Source organism: Apteryx rowi, unplaced genomic scaffold, assembly GCF_003343035.1.
Source record: "Apteryx rowi isolate R43461 unplaced genomic scaffold, aptRow1 scaffold_20, whole genome shotgun sequence".
In the NCBI taxonomy this organism is placed as follows: domain Eukaryota; kingdom Metazoa; phylum Chordata; class Aves; order Apterygiformes; family Apterygidae; genus Apteryx; species Apteryx rowi.
Genome location: NW_020448308.1, coordinates 592260 through 610262, shown reverse-complemented (window position 1 = coordinate 610262; position 18003 = coordinate 592260). Strand labels below are relative to the sequence as shown.

The 18003-nt window shown below is 51.9% G+C and overlaps 1 protein-coding gene across 2 annotated transcripts in view; it reads right to left on the bottom strand.

The window, feature by feature from the left end:
* Positions 1 to 18003, bottom strand: part of LOC112964995 (NADPH--cytochrome P450 reductase) — a 44033-nt gene that overhangs the window by 1569 nt on the left and 24461 nt on the right. For both annotated transcript variants that reach the window (XM_026063646.1, XM_026063645.1), the window contains 13 exons: positions 10908 to 10956; positions 10007 to 10135; positions 9218 to 9367; positions 8185 to 8309; positions 7189 to 7278; positions 6596 to 6694; positions 5703 to 5819; positions 4757 to 4875; positions 2974 to 3155; positions 2646 to 2795; positions 1733 to 2000; positions 1168 to 1313; positions 788 to 873 (listed from right to left, as the gene is read on the bottom strand). In XM_026063646.1, coding sequence (XP_025919431.1) covers positions 788 to 873; positions 1168 to 1313; positions 1733 to 2000; positions 2646 to 2795; positions 2974 to 3155; positions 4757 to 4875; positions 5703 to 5819; positions 6596 to 6694; positions 7189 to 7278; positions 8185 to 8309; positions 9218 to 9367; positions 10007 to 10135; positions 10908 to 10956 — 1710 coding nt within the window. The remainder of the gene's footprint in view (positions 1 to 787; positions 874 to 1167; positions 1314 to 1732; positions 2001 to 2645; positions 2796 to 2973; positions 3156 to 4756; positions 4876 to 5702; positions 5820 to 6595; positions 6695 to 7188; positions 7279 to 8184; positions 8310 to 9217; positions 9368 to 10006; positions 10136 to 10907; positions 10957 to 18003) is intronic.

The following is an 18003-nucleotide window of genomic DNA, read 5'->3' as shown; positions in this document are numbered from 1 at the left end:
AGCGAGCCTGCTCCTCATCCAGCAGGGAGGAGGCCACGGAGCTCAGGCCACGCAGGGTGGCTCAAGCAAACCTCAAGGGCAAATGATCTGTCCTTATAGGCACTGAGCTGGGCATGACAGGATCCAGGGCTGACAGCACTGGAGAAGCCCACGGAGATCTGGGCATCCAGGCCTACATGCTGGGCCGGCCCGTGCCTCTGCAGGCTCCACTGCAGGGAAAGAGGCTTGGGATGCCCATAGGCCCTCCCTTTCTGCAGCAGCCTCCTCCTAGGCAGTTCCCACCCTCCTGAGTGTTTCCCAATCAGCCCAAGTTACTCAGATGTGCCACTTCATACTGGAGCCTCTGCCCTCCCACTCCTGTCGTTCCACCCCAGCACAGCCAGGCCAGGCTGGGGTTGTCTCTGCCAGGGCACAGAGGTGATATGGGGTGCCAGAGGCTGTCCAAGGACAGCCTTAAGACAGCCAGCAGAGGCAGAGACGAGCGTGGGGCTGCTTCCCCTCACTCAGCAGAGAGGGTGGGGACGTGCCTGGGGGTGGTCACCACCGAGCAGCCAAGCTGTGGCAACACAGCGTGACAAAGCTCTGGTTGTCTCTGAACATCCACACATGGGTGGTTCATTTGGCCCAGCCCCATCCACCTGGCTGCTCTCCGCTCCCTGGCCCACAGACAGCATAACCCTCTCCGCACTTGTAACGCACAATGCCAAGCAAGCGGGTAAACTGAGTCACGCGTTTTCTTCAGAGAATAGGAGCGGTTTTCAAGTCCCTTCCCTGTTGCTGGACTTACCCACAGACATAGATATGAGCATTTCCCTCATTAACCAGCTTCCAGACGTTTTCCTTGTTCTTCCTCAGTAAGTGCTGAACATAAACCTGGCAGGAAACAAGGGGGGTGAGGGGAGAGGGGCAGAGCTCCCAGCGCCACCGAGTACATCACAGACTGGGGCAAAGGAGAGGAAGCCAAAGCCACACTCACAGCTCGCCTTCCCCACATGGCTCCACAAGACAGCGGAGGAGCTGGGTGCTCCCAGGACTGCTATGGGCCTTCCCTAACAGCGAGGACCCAGGCTGGGAGTCTTCAGCTCTCCAGGCCTTTTATTCCCCCCTGCCACGACTGGGAGCGATGCTTAGCAGCATAAGCAACAGAATGGGGGACCTGAGTGGTACCTTCTCAGCCTGGTCCCTGGAGAAGGCAACATTGAGCTGGGTGAGGAGTCCATCCTGATGGAAGCGAGCAAGCTCCTCACGGTACAGGTAGTCCTCGTGCTCATGGCGGCAGCCATAGTAAAGCACCGTCTCGCCCACGTCTTTGCCTGCAGAGTCATGCAACACCCATTAGAGCTGCCCGCCCCCACAGCTCCTGTCCTGCCCTCTCCACCTCCCCTTTTCCTGCTCACTCTGGGGAGGCAGAGCTGGGCCTCTGCTTGCGTTTACAAAGGGAAGTTTGGAGAGGTGATGACAGAGGTCAGAGAAGTGGCTCAGGCCCATCTGCCTCCCCAAATACGCACCGCAGCCAGCGGAGGAAGGCAAAGTATCCCCACACTGGGCAGAAGCATTCAGCGGCTGCTCACCCAGCTCCATGGCCTCTGCTTCGCTAGACCCATTTCCCTTAACCCGTTAGTGGTGTGACCAGCACCAACTGCACCTGCCCATGAACAGAGGCACCAACTAGCACCCAAGAACGTCTGTCCTGCAGCAGCTCTGGTCCCCGGCGCAGTTTCTGTGCACTCACCTTGCTGCTTCAGCCAGGCCCGCTCCTGTATGAAGCCAATGAAGGGGGCTATGCCAGTCCCTGGCCCAATCATGATGACAGGCGTGCCGGGTTTGAAGGGCAGGCGAAACTGCGACTTCCTCACATACATGGGCACCAGGGACTTACTCCTGTTCTCATCAGGCACCATGTTCTTGAGCCAGTTGGTAGCCACCCCTTTGTTCAGGCGTCCCGTCTTGGTCTCATACTCCACCGTCACGGCACAGATGTGGATGGCATTGGGGTGAACCTACCAGGAAGCAGTATCAGCAGGAGGGAGAGAGCAAACCCTAGCTGAGGTACTTGGCAGCCCCCACAGCTCAGTCCCTCATGTTCAGTGATGGGGAGAAGTTTAACCTAATGTTAACACTGGGACAAGCTAATCTTTCCCTGGCAGATCAAACCTCCAAGCATGCCCAACATGGGGCTCCTGTCTTGTCCCTGACCTACCTCGGCACCACTGAGCTTTCCCGAGTATGGCCAGAGCTTCAGGCCACAAAGTAAAGGACAAATCCTGATCAACCAGTAAAACATTACCTTGCTTCCAAGTCCTGAAAGCAAGGCGTATGGCAGAGAAGAACCAGGCTGCAGGGAGGGTGACGGTATCAGGGCACAGCCGGCTGTGACGTGTGACACACCGTTTCCCTCTGCAGATCCTACAGAAGTTGGGATAGACCCTTCCTCATACATGGGAGTAAGCAGAACTGCCCCTCTCACAGAAAAGGCTTCTAGGGGAAATTCCCCATGTCCTGTCCCCAGCTGAGAGGGGACCCCGTGACACTGTGGAGCTGAAGACAAAATGGTTTCTCATCAGCCCCAGTCTCCCCCTGGAAGCGAGGCCTTTCCGTGGGCCTGGCAGAGGTGCCCCACTGGAGCCGGACAGCAGTGCGCTCACCTTGGAGGAGGAGGCGATGGAGTAGTAGCGTGCCTGCAGGCGAGGCAGGAGCTCACACAAGTGGTCGATGGGGGGCTGCAGTGAGGGCATGTCCTGCAGGATGGCCAGGATATTCCTCCGGGCCTCCACCACCCAGCTGAGGTAGAGAGCCTGCGGGCAAGGAGGGCACACATGTGATGACTTCCCTACATGGCTGGCAAACACTTCCTTCAGCTCTTCTCTGAGTGTGGAGCTCAACAATGTTGGATTCCCTTTGGGGATCCCAAAGCACCTGAACCCATCACCCAGTTCAACCCAGCAACTTTGCCAGGAAAGCTGCAGCTCCCACCTTCCCCTCGGCAGCAGACGATGCCATTTTGCGGAGCTGCTCCTGTTCGCCGGTGTCCGTGGCATACTGGGCCAACTCATACAAGACATTGGTGCGAGGCGGATTGGTGATGTCCAGGTAGTACGTAAGGGCTGTACGGTAGGACGTGGGACAGGGGAAGGGATGTTTCTTATTGGATTCCTCTGGAGGAGAGGGGAGAGAGAGAAAGTCAGCAATTGCATGCTGTTATATTAGAGATTTCATGCCAGCAGCTATATGCAGGAGAGTCTGCGAGAGACAGAGCAGGGGAACTGGCTTCGGAGAGGACAGAGTAGCCCTAGGGATGAATCAGCCTGTTGGCCAAAGCCCTGACCACTCAGCAATCCCACGTGGAAGCAGCATTAGCACAGGGCAGCTCCCTCTCCAGGGAGCTACATCTCCCAATAGCCCTTTCCTTTCTGTTTTACACATGCTGCCTGACATGTTATCAGCAAAAAATACACCATGCTCCCTGATGGGTCTCTCTGCCCAAGATAGGCACGCACGCTGCGGAGGGTAAGGGCCTGGTTCATCATCCCCCATTTTACAGGGGTGGCAACAGACCTTCAGAGCAGGGCAGTGATGCAGCTGATCCAAAAACACAGGTGTTAAGAGCAGAACTGTCTGCACATCACACACTTCCCACTGACATGTCTTGCTCCAAGGCTGTCACCTCCATGCACTGCAATGCCCTGATTTTTTTCTCCCTGGCTTCCAGAGAAAGTCACACTGCACACAGACACTTTGGGAAGCTGATCCAGAAGGCAGGGCATCCCCTCAGCCTAGAAGATAGCATAGCTTGGACCCTGGAGTTCAGGCAGAGACAGGGAGTGAGCTTCCAGGGAGAGCTCTTGGCACAGAGGCACCCAGCAAACTCCCAGGCCAAGCAGAGAGGCAGTTTTGGATAGCTAATTTGGCCTCAGGCTCTTATGCGTTCTTCAGATCTGGCCTCGAGTGCCCTTTGCCTCCTTTAGCCATTGACATTTGTGCTCACAGCCCCCTTGGGAAGGATAAGTGCCAGCAATCAAGACTCAAGCCATTCAGTTTAGCAAACTAAGAGCATCATGAGGAACAGGAATGAGTGTGCGAAGCCAGAAAGCCTGGGACACCACACAGGGGTCAGCAGGCTCCAAGAGTGCATTAAAGCTAAGGAGTTCCTCTCCAGAAACGAGAGTCCAGCTCTTGAGCCACCAGGCCAACACTCTGATGTCTCAGGTTGGGCTTCACTGCTCCCATACAGGAGTAAGAGTAAAATAGGTGGCAGCTGCCATCTCCCTCCTGCCAGAGGCCAGCTACGCTGGCAATATTGTCCAAGAAAGGCTCTTTGTATCAGCATTGAAAAGGTCTCTATCCTGACAGTTCAACCCAGCAGTGGACTGAACAACAACAAGCCAGTGCCTAGTCGAGGCACTGAATAACAGTGTCTCTGAAAGGAAGGCCCCTACCGAGCTCGAGGTTGCTGTGGCAGAGGGGAGTGCTGGCGGGCTGGTGCTCTAATTAGGAGCATGTCATTACATAATTTGCTGTTGAATACATACACCAAGCAAGTTTCACAACTGACCCACTTCAGTTGGCTTTCAGCAAGCAGGCTCTGTGCCAGTGCTGCTAAAGTGGCACCAAATTCGGAGCAGTGCTGGGAAGTCTTTGTTTGCCTGGAGATGCCCTAGGGGACCTGAAGGTGACCTGACCCCTTCGCTGGTGGGAAGGGCAGACGGTATGGCTGAAGGAGAACTGCTGACACTCATGGGTGATCCATCCTACTCACCATCCAAATTATTTAGAGACATGATTGTATCCAGATCCGTGTGCAGAATCTCACCAATCTGATTCACCAGCAAGGAGTCATTGGCTGGGTACACAGCCACATGGTCCCCAGACTCGTACCTGGCATGAGAACAAGAGAAGAATGAAATGCCAGCACCGCTTCTCACCCACACCAAGCCCAAGCTGTCCAGCTAGAAGACAAGCGGGCTGTGCAATGGACAGCAGGACAACAGTTGAGATCTGAGCTGCTACACAACACCTGCAGGACTAGACACCCCAAAGAGCAGGCAGCCATAGCAGTAAAGGATTGCTCTGGAATAAAGGTTTCAAGAACCAGGTCATTTACAGGGAAGCACGGAGGTAAAGTCAGTTTTGCCAGAGATTTCAATGAGGCCAGACGTCCAGCAGGAACAGGCCAGCTCCTCAGCCAACAAGGGGCAAAGCTGCCCAAAATCTCTGCAGTAGTTACCTGTATCAACCCACCTGCACTTATGGCTTTCTCACAAGCACAAAAAAACCTTCTTGCTGGCATAAGTTCTTTTGCAAGAACTTGATTCTCTCTTCCCCCATGCCTGTACAGCTAGGCCAAGCAAATCCAAACACAAGCCATCCCTGATTCTCCACTCTCTCATAGTACATCTGCCCCCCTCGTTCTTCAGACAGCTCCTAGAGAATTCCTGCTGCTGGGACTGCTCAGGTATGACAGACAGGTGCAGCCAGCCCTGGAGAGAACCAGGGCAGCCAGCTGGCATCACCACACACAGCCCAAGAACTGTGAGAAAGCCCTGATATGTAGTACGGAAGCCTAAAGTGGCAGCAGCAGGGAACTATGAGAACTAGGTCCCCTTCGGAAGTGCTCAGCGAGGCCAGTGCCACATCCCTGCTCTTTGTTTCTGGCACAGCCTGCTCCTACTGGAAAAAAGGGTCAGTCTTCTGTAAGAAACTACCTGATTTTGGAATCGGAGATATCCAGCTCCAGGTGCATTAGGTGTCGCTCTCCACCCTCGTTCAGCTTGCGGTTCATCGTAACTGAGGCCAGGAAAGGATTCTTGGCATCAAATGGTCTGGAAAGAAAAGGACCCTCTGGGTTACTCTCTTGCAGGCTCACAGAGCGCTGCTTTTATCCAGGCACATTCCCTCTGTTGCCAGAGCAGGCCCACACAATTTGGGCACAGTGTCCTCCTGCTCATGTTTCAAAGCCCACCAGAGCAGGATCTGAATCCTGAGCCTCCTGCAATGCACACTAGCAGAAAAACAGATCATTTTGCTTCTAAGCACAGCCCAGGAGTTGACAGCTTCTGTCCCATTAAGAACAAGAGATGCAACAGTCAATTAGAGGGAGTATCACATCTCAAAGTGATATTTCAGGTTGTAGTTTGTCTACATAAACAATATCCCCACTGCCATACCACAAGCAATCATCATGCTAGTCACCCCTGAGGGAGAAAGGCTGTGATTGACCTTAAGACCCTACAACCTAAAAACTTACCAGCCAAACAGGGAGACAGAATGAGGCCACTAAGGCACTGAAAGAGAGAAGCAGTCATTCCCCCTCCCACCAGTACTGATGTGAAGGGATTAAAATAAGTCTGCAAAACACATCCTTGCAAAACGACACATGTGAACACAGCTGCCTTCTCAACACTAATGATTCATTAATTAGGGAACCCCCGAGAGGCCTTGAGGGGATCTGAACCCCTTCTCTTGGGCAGACATCTGCCAGATGGCTGCTTTACACAAATGACACTGGCTGCACAACACATGTCATTAGAAGCATCAACGACACCATCACCCAAAACCTGGCCCACATACACCCTGCCCAGGGTGGTTTGGTACTTACGGCTTCTGGTTCTCATAGCTCTTGAGACGACCCATCTCACCAGTGTAGACTTTGCTCATGTTCATGTCTGTGTGCACCACCAGCTCATACTGGCGGATGCTGGAGGAGGTAGGGGGAGAGGAGAGAGAAAAAGGTCAAACTGGAAATCACAAGCAGGGATCCCCAATAGGGATCATCACTTGCTCTGCTGGATTTGCTACAGTTCAAGCAAATGCCATTCCCACCCTCTCAACCCTCTCCAGGTATTAGGGAACAGGCTAAATTAGAGAGCCCAGAGCCGACACAAAGTCCAAACCGCGAGGAAGTGCTCCCAGCAAAGCTGGTGGTGTTACCCAGCAGAACCATCCACAAAGGAACCAAATCCAACACATCGCCCATTCAGAACATGAATCCAGAGCTGGATTCAAACTCACACCAGGACAGGCTCAGTCCAAACAGCCCTGCTCACTGATCTACTTCATGTGTGCCCTCTCAAGTCTGGAAGGGGAAGCAGCACACGGGAAAGAGGACTGCAGTTCAGGGCTGATGGACAGCTGCCAGTCAAGGATGGCTGATCTGATCTCTGGCCCAGGAGAACCCGCTCCCATACCCACCTGGACTCTTCTCCTGTAGCCTCCACCCCAAAGTGCTCACACACCGCTGGCCAGAACTGCTCTCGCCAGGTGATGAAGTCTTCTTCCAGGCTATTCAGGGCAAAAGAGAGATTCAATAATCCTGCCCAGGGAGAAGAAAAGGTGCATTCCCAGAGGAACAACATGAGATCCCTAGGGACTTCCTCCTTTACTGTGGTATTTGCCCTTGGACCCAGGTAGTTTTGGTACTTCCATATGTCCATGGATCACCAGGAGAACACCTTCAGAGCACTAAGCAGGCAGGAGGGAACTGCTGCTACAGCAGCCACCCCTCACTCCACCAGGTCTGCCAAGTAAGGCTTTGTTATTAAGGCTTGGTTTTCACCCAGCTCAGCTCTCTCTTGTCCACTCCTGGCACTCTGTCTACTGCCACCTCTCTAAAAGGCAGGTTCAGTCTGGCAAAGCTTATTTTCTGGGGCTCAGAGCCTCCCACACAACCATAACCCTCTAATCAGATCTTGCAGCCCTTAGAGGCAAAGCCGCAGGCTGATGTAATTTCCAAGGTTAAGCTGGTGCCAATGGCATGTTCAAGGGGAACATACAGATATCCAGAAAATTAGCGTCAGAATTGGAAAACTGCCACAAAAGAAACAGTTCCTGAGGAGACGGAGTTTGTCTCCTCCACAGGGACAGATGAGCTTACCCATGTGGAATGGGTTAGCAATGGAGCTGCAGCAGGGCAAAGGCAGAGCAGGCTGCGAAGCCTCGCTGAGCACACAACTACAGTCATTTAAAGCTAATTGGGATTTCACCAGATTCAAGATCCCCTACAATAATCTAAATGCACAGGGATCCAATTTATCTCTGTGGGAGCAAGAGCAAGCAGACACATGCTCAGAGACACGTCGGCACCCTGGGGAGTTTACATCTGCCTTAATTCAAGTAGCAGAGCCAACTCCCTGCCAAGGGCCCTTCCACAACGCTAGCCAGCTCAGACCATCCCTTCAAGTTACTCACTTGCCATCATCATCTCCCAGCCCAAGTTCAAAGATGCGCTGGGCTCCTAGCTCCTGCAGTCTCTTGTCCACGTACTTCCCCATGGCATTGAAGTGCTCGTAAGTCTTGTTCCCCAGCCCAAAGACCTGGAAGAGAACGTTGACCAGTGTAGAGAAGCAGGGACTTGACTTCTCCCATCCAGCCAGCACCCTTTAGCCAGTAGCACCCAGCAGAGGATGCTGAAGAAAGAGCATGCAAGAGAGGGATTAAAATTCCCCAGCTCACCATCAGTGATTTGGGGAGTTTCTTGGCAAGAACCTACTACTGACTTTGCACAGGAGTCCCAAGACATTGTCTAGTCAGTAGGTGCCTCTACCTCCCACGAGGTAGGACTCAGACATATCAACAGGATGCACATACAAGAGCTGCCTGCACTGTCTCTCCTAGGGACCAGTAAGCACCTGGACTGCCTGGAGACCAGTTGCTGGCCCTTCCCTCCCACAAACCACTCAAATGTTTGCTGACTGTGTTATACAGAGCAGCTTAGCATCTCCAGCAGTGGATTTTCTCCTCATTTGCAATTGTGATGCTGCCTGAGGAATTTGGCTGGGATTTAGGTGAGGTGGCTGTATCTCAGCCAATTATTCAGCTCAGCACAGGAAAAGAGCCGCACACTCCAAGCGTTTTAATTTGTGGAAGACTACCTGGCTTAGGGCTGCTCAATTAGCTTGTGAACAGCAGCAGCAGCCTCTAACTCATTTACAGACCTCATATTCAATGCCTGCTGGGCTATCTGTGGCAAGACATCACCAGCAAACCCTTGTGATTTAGGGAGTGGAGAGAGCACTCCAACAGCTGTATTTAAAGTCCCCAGATACATGTTTGCAAACATCCACGCAGCTTGGACAGGAAGACAATAGGGACTGCATCCAACACAGGCATACAAGGCAGACGCACCATGTTGTGCCTTTACCCAAGTCGCATTCTACCCAGCACAGAGGAAGGCTTTGGCTTTCCTGCCCAACACAGCATAAACTGGAATGGAGCAACTTACTGCAAATCGGAGACCTGACAAGTCAGCATCAGTCTCCTGCAGCCAGTCGTAGAAGTCTTGGGCGTTGTCTGTAGGATCACCCTCACCGTAAGTGGCCATGCAGAACACTGCTAAGGACTTGTCAATCTCAGACAGGCGACTCAGGTCAGACTGGAATCAAAGCAAAGAATAAACCCTCAGGGATCCCAGAACATGGTTATCAAGCAAGCCTATTCCTACAATGCAGCTACCACTGGTATGTGGAACAGCACCACATAACATCAAATAGCTGATTATAAAAGGCGGTGGGAAAGGCCAAACCCACCTGAAATGGCAGAGGAAACAAAGCTAACCACCCTCACTAGACCGCAAGTCAATACTTCTACCCTACGAGAAAAGCAATGGGATTTTCCATACAGGCTTCAAGGGACCAAGATCAGTGTTCACTCCAGAAAACAACATGACAGAGGTTGTCAGTGTCTCTATGCAAGGTGACTGCAGCAGTCTGGGACCAGTGCTAACTAGGGAAGGAATATGGAGCAAGCAGCATGCTGCCAACGGATGACTTGTGATTCCCAAGCACTCAAGACTCTTCTTTCTCTTTCAGTCGCGTTGCAAGGTTCACCCCAAATCCATAACCTGGCAAGGACCAAGCCCATCTCTGCAGGTCTCAACCTGATTCAATTTCCTCTCCTCCACAGTGCCACTACCAGAAGGGCAACTGTCCCTTGGCCAGGCTCCTTTTGGTTTTTTTTAGGGGACACTAAAAGGATATTATTTATCCCAAGGCTGCATTCACAGCTAATTTACCAAGTCATACTCCTCTGGATCAGCTGCCATGCCCCGGAGGCCATAGCGATGAGCATCTTTGGAGAGGCGATTGGCAAACTCCTCTGCTGTACCTGTCTGGGAACCATAGAAAACCACGATGTTTCGCCCCTGGAAAAAAGAAGAAATCCTTGTTAAATGGCGATTACTCATTTGGTAAGATACCTGGAAGAAGCACATCTTGTCAAAGATAAAGGAGATGCCTGGGATCAGGAGGCCTGCACTGCAACTTAAAGGCAACTAGGAGCCTACATTTGTATGGAACTTCACACTGGGTTTGCAGCAGAAAACTCAAGGCTGAGCTGTTATCAAGAACACATTGCAGAGCGACTCCTGGAAATAGGGAACTTCGTGGATGAGCAGTAAGACTTGCCAAGGCTTTGGGAAGTGCCTAGCACAGGAGTTTCCACTCTGCAGTGAGCCAGCTATTTCAAAGCAAAAGGGAAAATATATCCAGCCCTTGCTTCTTCCTCTGCTTTTTCTTGTGCCCAGTTCAGCAGAGTCAAAAGCTGCCAATTCTGTGTACAACACAATTCCCATTCCAGAGTAAGCATTTGGGAACCAAACATAGATAAGAGCTGTCAGCCAATGTCTTTAAAGTCTCTGCCATTTTGCTCCTGACTTTGATCTCATATTGATCACTTTTTTCACCGCCCCATTGTCATTTGCATTTTCCCTAAGAACAACTTTCAGGCATAGACTGCTGTGAGCCACCCCTACCTCCCCACGGAGCCTTCCTCCAGACGCTCTTTGCAGCAGGCTCACCTCTACGTCCAAGCAGCTCCCTCCTGCTAACAGCTAGATGGTCACCAGAGGAAACCAGGAAGGACAAGAGGTACCTCACCTTCCCACCCACCCCACGCATTCAGAGTAAGAAGCTTACCGTCTTCTTCATCTTCTCAATGAAGCTGCTGTCTCTCTCTGGAGATGTTCTGAAAGACAGGAGGAACCTCCTTTCAGATGAATATGTTCATTCTTGGAGGTCAGGAATATGCAAGTAGGGAAAAAAGTGACTCCCCCAAAACATATCAGATCTCATGAAGGCTACCCAAAGTGGTGAGAAACCCCATCAAATGCTCTTATTTACCCTGTTCCAAGAGGCTCTCAGAGGCCTAGAAAACAAAACCACCCTGCAACAGTAAACCTCTGCTCTTGACAAGGAAGAGTTTGAAGACACAACTGTACCAACGGACCCCACCGCCATTAGCCTCGCAGTGAGAGGTCGCAAGTGCACCTTCCCACTGCGATTCTGAAATATCCAGCTTGCTGAGGGCTGCAGGGAGGAGCTGGGCCTGTTGCTGCAATAGTACGCTCCTCAGCAGCACAGGAGACCCCAGGGATGCCCATCAGTCAGCTGCAGGGCTTCTTCTGAACACAGCTCCGTACAGAGTCATGTAGCTGGGCCTTCTGGAGCAGAAGGGAGAAGCCTACTCCGAGCCTTACCTCCTTCAGTAAATCTTCCTGCAAGCAAAGCCCTGAAACTCAGCCCTAGCTGCTCCAAGAGGTTTCACAGCTGGGCAGATCATGAGGCTCTCAGAGCTTTAATGCGAGACCTGGTCTCCAGATAAACCTCAGTGGCCAAGCCATGGTGTGAGAGAAGGGGATAGAGAACTCCCTGCCTCCCCTCCACAGGATAGCTTTAACCCTGCTGCAGGAGACAGGCAGGACATCAGTCTTGAACTCCTGGGATGAGCCATGCCTCCCTGGGGCTGCTCTTCCAAGCTTGAAGGCAGACAGGGCTATATAAAAGAAAAAAGAAAAAAAAAAAAACCACAGCTGCTCTGATCCCAAAACAAACCATCCCAGAGTTTGCCAGACGAGTCCCAGAGCCGGAGCGCATCATAGAGCAGGCAGACACATGGAGACTCTGCGGTTGATCAGAGCCGCAGAGTCTCTGGCAGGATGACTGCTGCCCTCTGAGGTCTTGCAGGCCTCGTTCCCACACTGGGATTTCAGTCTCCAGTGTGCTTCTCTGGCACAAAGTGCATTTGCATTATGGTATGGAGGCAGCTTTCTCTAGCTTAAAAGAAGGATAAACCACACCAGTGTCAAAACCATCTAGGCAGAGATTCACACTCTTTCACCTACTCCATTAGGTAGGAAGCCAAGAGAATTAAAAGCTTAATTACCCTAACCACACTCATGGGTTTTTAGTGTCGTGCTGCAAAAGAAACCCAGCCCTGGCAGCAACCAGGGATGGCACAGGACCCTCCACGAGCCCCAAAGGCAGAGGTGGCCCTAGCTACAGTCAGATTGGATGCTGGGGTCTTTTCAAGGCAGGAGGACAAGTGCCAGGAGCTCACTTGCTCTCTTCCCCGCTGGAGCTTCAGTGTTGGAGAGGAAAGGAACGTGGGACCCGTTCCCATTTCTCTTTCACAATGGAAGAATGCAAAGCTGGGTCTCCTGTGGGAAGAGAGAAGCCTCCAGGCAAAAAACAAATGGTTTTGGCTCTGGCCCATGCAAGAATGTGCAGAGCTCACTAACAGTTTCCTAAACCCTGCAGCCCAGAGGGAGGGATCTCTGAGGATGTGCCGAGACATTTGCAGAGCCCACAAACAGAGTAGGAGGGCAGGGGGCATTCAGTAAAACATCCTTCAAGCACCCCTTTCTACCCAGACATAACAAGGAGCTCCATACCTAGGCCTGACAGCTCTGAGCACACATCTAGATCCTTAGAGTGCACATGAAAGAGATACCCAAAAAGGCTGCCCAAGGAAGCTGTGCTCTCAGGAAAAAGCTGCTTCGTGTCCCGCTTTGCCCTCATGAGCAGTTAACAGCCGCCCTGCATTGTGATCTACTCCATACCAGGAACATCACAAGCAGCTTTTAGGGAGCAGCCCTCACCCTGTCCATGCTACCACCAGGACATGGGCCCTGGAGCACTAACCCCCACCGTGCACCACAGCTGGCTCACAAGACCAAGCTCTCACTTAGCTTTTGGCTCCCTGGTGAATCTGTTTGATTGCCCTCTGCAAATTAGATTAATTAAAATAGCTGTTGCGTCAACTGCTGAAAAAAATTATTTAATTGGAGAAAAAAAATCAGTTTGCTAGATCCTTTCAACAAGCTCCTTTTTAAAGGGAAATCATGCACATGGAGTTAGTCTACATTTCCAAAGGAAGCAACCTAGCATTAAAATGTTGGGGCAAAGAACAGTCTATGGCTCGCACAGAAGAAATAATGAGTCTGGCTTTTGGAAAAGAAAAAAAAAAAAAAAGCTACACAACTCCCTGAAACTACTTCATCAGGATAGCTTCCTGCAAGTCTAAGCTGTAAGCACACAGATGCTGAAGACAGGAATGACACTTGCTTTCACTGCTCAACCAGGAAAATTCGGAACGGTAAGCACGCTTTCGACAAGGACAGCTCACGCAGCTTAGGTAGCTCAGGGTAGCATTTGTAATGGAGAAAGCAACGGGTGGAGCGAAGGGGATTAACGCCATTGTTGAACTCAGCCTTTGGCTTGCACAGACTGCCCACCCTTGGTGAGAACCCACAGCGCAAAGGACTCCCAGGGCTCTCCTTTACTTTGGTTTCGGGGGGGAGGAGGGAGGGAGGGAGGGGGGAAAAATACTGACAGCACAGCAAGGATATCAAAGCCTCCATCTCAGTGAGCACCCTTCCTTCAGAACGTTCCCAAGCCACGGCTTTCCTCCCAAAAGTACACGTATATCCAGAAGCGAGAACGCAGTCTGGACGTTGCACAAAAACTGCTCTGGCCCAAGCACCAACACCAGGGTCCCTTTCGGAGCAGCCTGCCTCAAGCAGAGCCTCTCCCCCTTCTTCTGCTCCTGCCCTGCGGGGAGACGCGCGTCCCGCTCCGCAGAGCTTGGGGCGGCAGGAGCAGCCCTCCGAGTCGGAGCGATACCGTTCGCCACTCGGGCAGATTAACTCACCTCGCCACGGCCGCCTCTTCTCGTGGCGCCGAGTACGCACATCCCATGGTCGGGGTAGGGAAGCGCAAACAAAGAGTCCCGGGGCAGCCGTGCCTGGCTGCAAGGGGAGGTGTGTGGTGGGGGAAGGATCTAACTTAGCTCTGGAGAAACACGCACATAGGCCTTTCCATTCGGCTCCTCTTGGGCATCAAAGCCAAACGTCAGCCTTTTGTTAAGGAGAAGGGAGCCTGCACAAAAGGTCCTGGCACAGGTCATAGCAGGAGCGGTCCAGTCCGCTCGGATCCTCGTTGCAAGGCTTTGGAAGTTACTGAGTGGATCCGCGCAGTCCTGAGAAACTGCAACATCTGGCAGCAGTGGCAGAAAGGAATTGGGAGTCAAGAATGAAACCTCCCAGGATTCTCCGCAGCACACTTCCCTCTCCCATCCGCGTGGAAAAGGGGGGACGGGACACAAAACCCTCCCCCAGCCTTGTTACCTTGGAAACTGTTTATATCACAGCTGCTTTTATATATATTCCTTAAAAAAAGTCAATCCTGTAGCTGAATGAAGTGATTCCAGACACTGCGTGAGCAACATTATGGGTAACTATGGCAGTGCCATTACGGAGGCAGCTTAAAGGAGTTTGTTCTCTTCAGGATCCTATTAAATTAAATTAGAGATGGTCTCTCTCTCTCTCTAGCACACATGCAGGCAGCAAAGAGAGCTAATCAGGCTAAGAAGTTGGAGTGATTCCTGCGACAGGAAGCCCTGTACGCACCAGGGAATGAATTTCTCTATAGCTGCAGAATAGAGATAAGCCAATTTCTGCCCCAAACAATGTTAACAACAGAGAGGGGGGTGGGGGGGGGAGAAGGGAGGGGTTGACACCAAACATACCAATCTGTGTCTCGCCCGGGTCTCCCGAGCGGAACAGTCTGCGCAACTCCAGAGCGGGGACATGAGAAGAGAAAGAAATCTGCGATTGAGAAACACACAGAGGAGGCACAGCCGAAGAATAAAAACAATTAGCGCATTCCCCAGTAATGCCACCAAGAGGAAAGCGCAGTCGCCCCAGCTACGGCTGCGTGGAGATCAAGAGCCGTTCTCTCTAATGACATCTGTGGAGCAGGCCGCGGGAGAACGCTCCGGTGGTTTCAATTAAGTCTGAGAACGGTCAAAACGCAAGCGATCTTCAGACAGCAGTCTCCCGGCCAGTCCCATGTATAGATACGTTACGCTGACAAAGGTACATGACACCTTGAATGCATGAGGCCTTTATATGTGCTGAATTCTGCCTCCGCTCTCGAGGCTTCTGGCAGGAAAATAGCTCCATCTCACCGCAAGGGCAAGCAATCAGCAAGTGTCTGAGCTGTAGCTAAACCCAGAGACGCATCGCCATGGTAAAACATGACTGTTCCCAGGCTGCATGGGCTGATGGGAGCCATGCAGAATGAATCCAACCCAGATGCCATCCAGAATATGGTCTTCAACTGCGCATCATTTCTTCTGTAATCAACAGCAGTCACAGCAGCAGCATTTTCTTTGGAGACACTGCCGAGCTGACTTGGCCAGCTGGCTACTCGAGGTACTGCTCAGCAGCAGCTCCCAGCGACTCCCAGGGCAGCACCGAGGTACCGGACTCGGTCTCAGCATTTGGATTGGAGACCCTGTTTGCATTCCTCCACTTGTAAGCAAACCCATTAAAGAAAGCGGCCACCGTAACACATCCAAATTGCTTTGCATAACTTACTCCCCCGATTTTTCAAGGCTGAAGTTGAAATCGAGGGCTCAAGTGACACGACAGAAGCCCATCACCCATCGGACAAAGCAGTTCAGGACAGTTTGGTGAGTCAAGGCAGAGCTGCAGAGAAAGTGCTGAAGAAAAGCAACATCTCTTAAGATCGAGGATCCCTACTTCAGGGAGAGACAGCCCCTGCCGAAGGCTCTCTGCCTTCACAGGTCTGGAGTCCTGTGTTTTCTGAGCCAGCTTCCCTGCCCTGCAGACAAACCTGCCCCCGTCTCCCCAGGAAATGACTGGATCTCCGGCCAGCCAAGGGCAGTTGCTGACAGTGTGATCCTGCATCTTGCTCATTCACAGCATCGTCTTGTTTACCAGCAAGGAAACTCCACCCCAGACTCAAGGACAACAGGAGGGAAGGAAATCCAGATGCTGAACAGCCTTATTTTCCCCACTCATTTCCCTCCTAGCTCCAAGTGTCTCAAACAACACTGCAAAAGCTGCAGGAAGTCGCTGTCTCCATCCTTGATGACAAATATGCTGTCAGCCGCAGCCTTGGCTTACAGGTCCACGCTGCCCTTGCACCAGCTTACTACGATGACCACAGCAGTGCTGCAGCAGGGAATGGCAGGGTCAGGTTTATTGCATGAGAAAAACACACATCAAGGCCTCCTTTCCCTCTTTGCCTGCAGCGCACAAAGAACCACTGTCACTTCTTCAAAACACAGTATGTCACACACAAAGTCTGGAGCAACCTCGACTTTCCCACCTGGTTATCGGTGTGGCAAGGCGCTGTCCTTCCACAGCGCCTTGAAAGCAGCAGTTCGGCTGCAGCCAGCGCTCCCTGGTATCCATCTCCCACATAGACAGAGAAGGCCACGCGGATGCCACACGGGACTAACATACAGGGCAGCCAGGGCTCACAAAGCCCATGAGATAGCTCAAAGCCAAAAGCACCAGCCGCATTCTCAGGTAGAAGCCCCCACGCCGAGGTCCCACAGCAAGACAAGGCAGTGACAAACACCTGGGATGGTTAGCAAAGCTCCTCTGCAGCATGGGGGGGGCAGGCAGCCACAAGAACCGTGAGCACAGGAGCTCTCTGAGACGACCTGCTCTGGGTTGGGATCTAACTTCAGATTGACGGTCCTATTTCTCCAGCCAACTTCACCTCTCACCACAGTACAGCATGAGAGGCAGGTACAAGAGGGAGAGTATTTGATTGATTCAACTACTCAAATTCCCAGGATAAGGCAGAGAAGAACAGATGGACAGTCAGGCTACTATCAGCTTCACACACACCTGCCTGGACGCAGGAATTCTGCCACAGGATACCGCGGCCAGGGACATTCCTTCCTTCTAAACAGCTCCCAGGCAGAAAATGTACTTTCTGTCCTCCTGCAATATCAGTGTGTACAATCTGCTTCACAGCAGGCTGTTTGCACTGAGCCATGTGCTACTCTTCCCTTTACCCAGGAATTTCACAAGAGACCTGGAGTCGCAGTCTTGCCTTTGAGCAGAGGGCTCTGCCCAGTTGTCAGAGAAAGTTACAATCTGACCAATGTGGAAAAGATGAGACCAAGCCTGCTCCTTCTCAATTATGACCTAAATGACACAACACCAGAGGATGAGCCGGGATAACTGAAAGCAGTGTAACCCACTAAGGTAGATATAGAAGTCCGAGAAGAGATAATGGACCCACAACTACTTGCTGTGTTTGATTTAACTTGCTTTTATACAAGGGTAACAGAAGCATTGATCCCACACTGAAATTCCTTGGCACGTGACCAGGTATCCTCATCTGACCGGTCTATGAACATTTCCTGCCACAGCTTCTTTCCACACTGGGCTGTAACCCTTGCACTCTTGAGTAAACGCTTTGAAATGAAGGGCTGAGCAGAAGTACTTCTTGGCAGAGCAGTACCCCCTAAGAAATGCCACATGGAGAAAGCCACTTCATGCAGGATGCCTTGCAGGTACAACAGTATGCAAAATCTTGAACGCATTGTGAGGAGCCAGCCATCGTTTCTCCCCTTTGTTTCACCTCTACATTGCACAGTCAAACCAATCCCCTCAGGACAGCAGGGACCTAAAGTGAATTTGCACTCTGTGTTACAAATACAGAAGAGTCACCTTAGATGCAGTCACCTACTGTAAAGGCCTAACACTGCAAGCAGGGGCAGCTGGGCTAAGACTGAAGTAGCCACGGGTCAGGCACCAGGCTGGCCTTCTATCTGGGGGAAGTTTCATGTGCACAGAGAACAGATCCCAGCATACTGGCGGGAGAGACAGCATGCAAAGTCACCTCCTAAGGTCTCTGCTTAAGGGGGTTTCAAACCTTAGTTTACTGCTCTTATCAACGCAAGGCA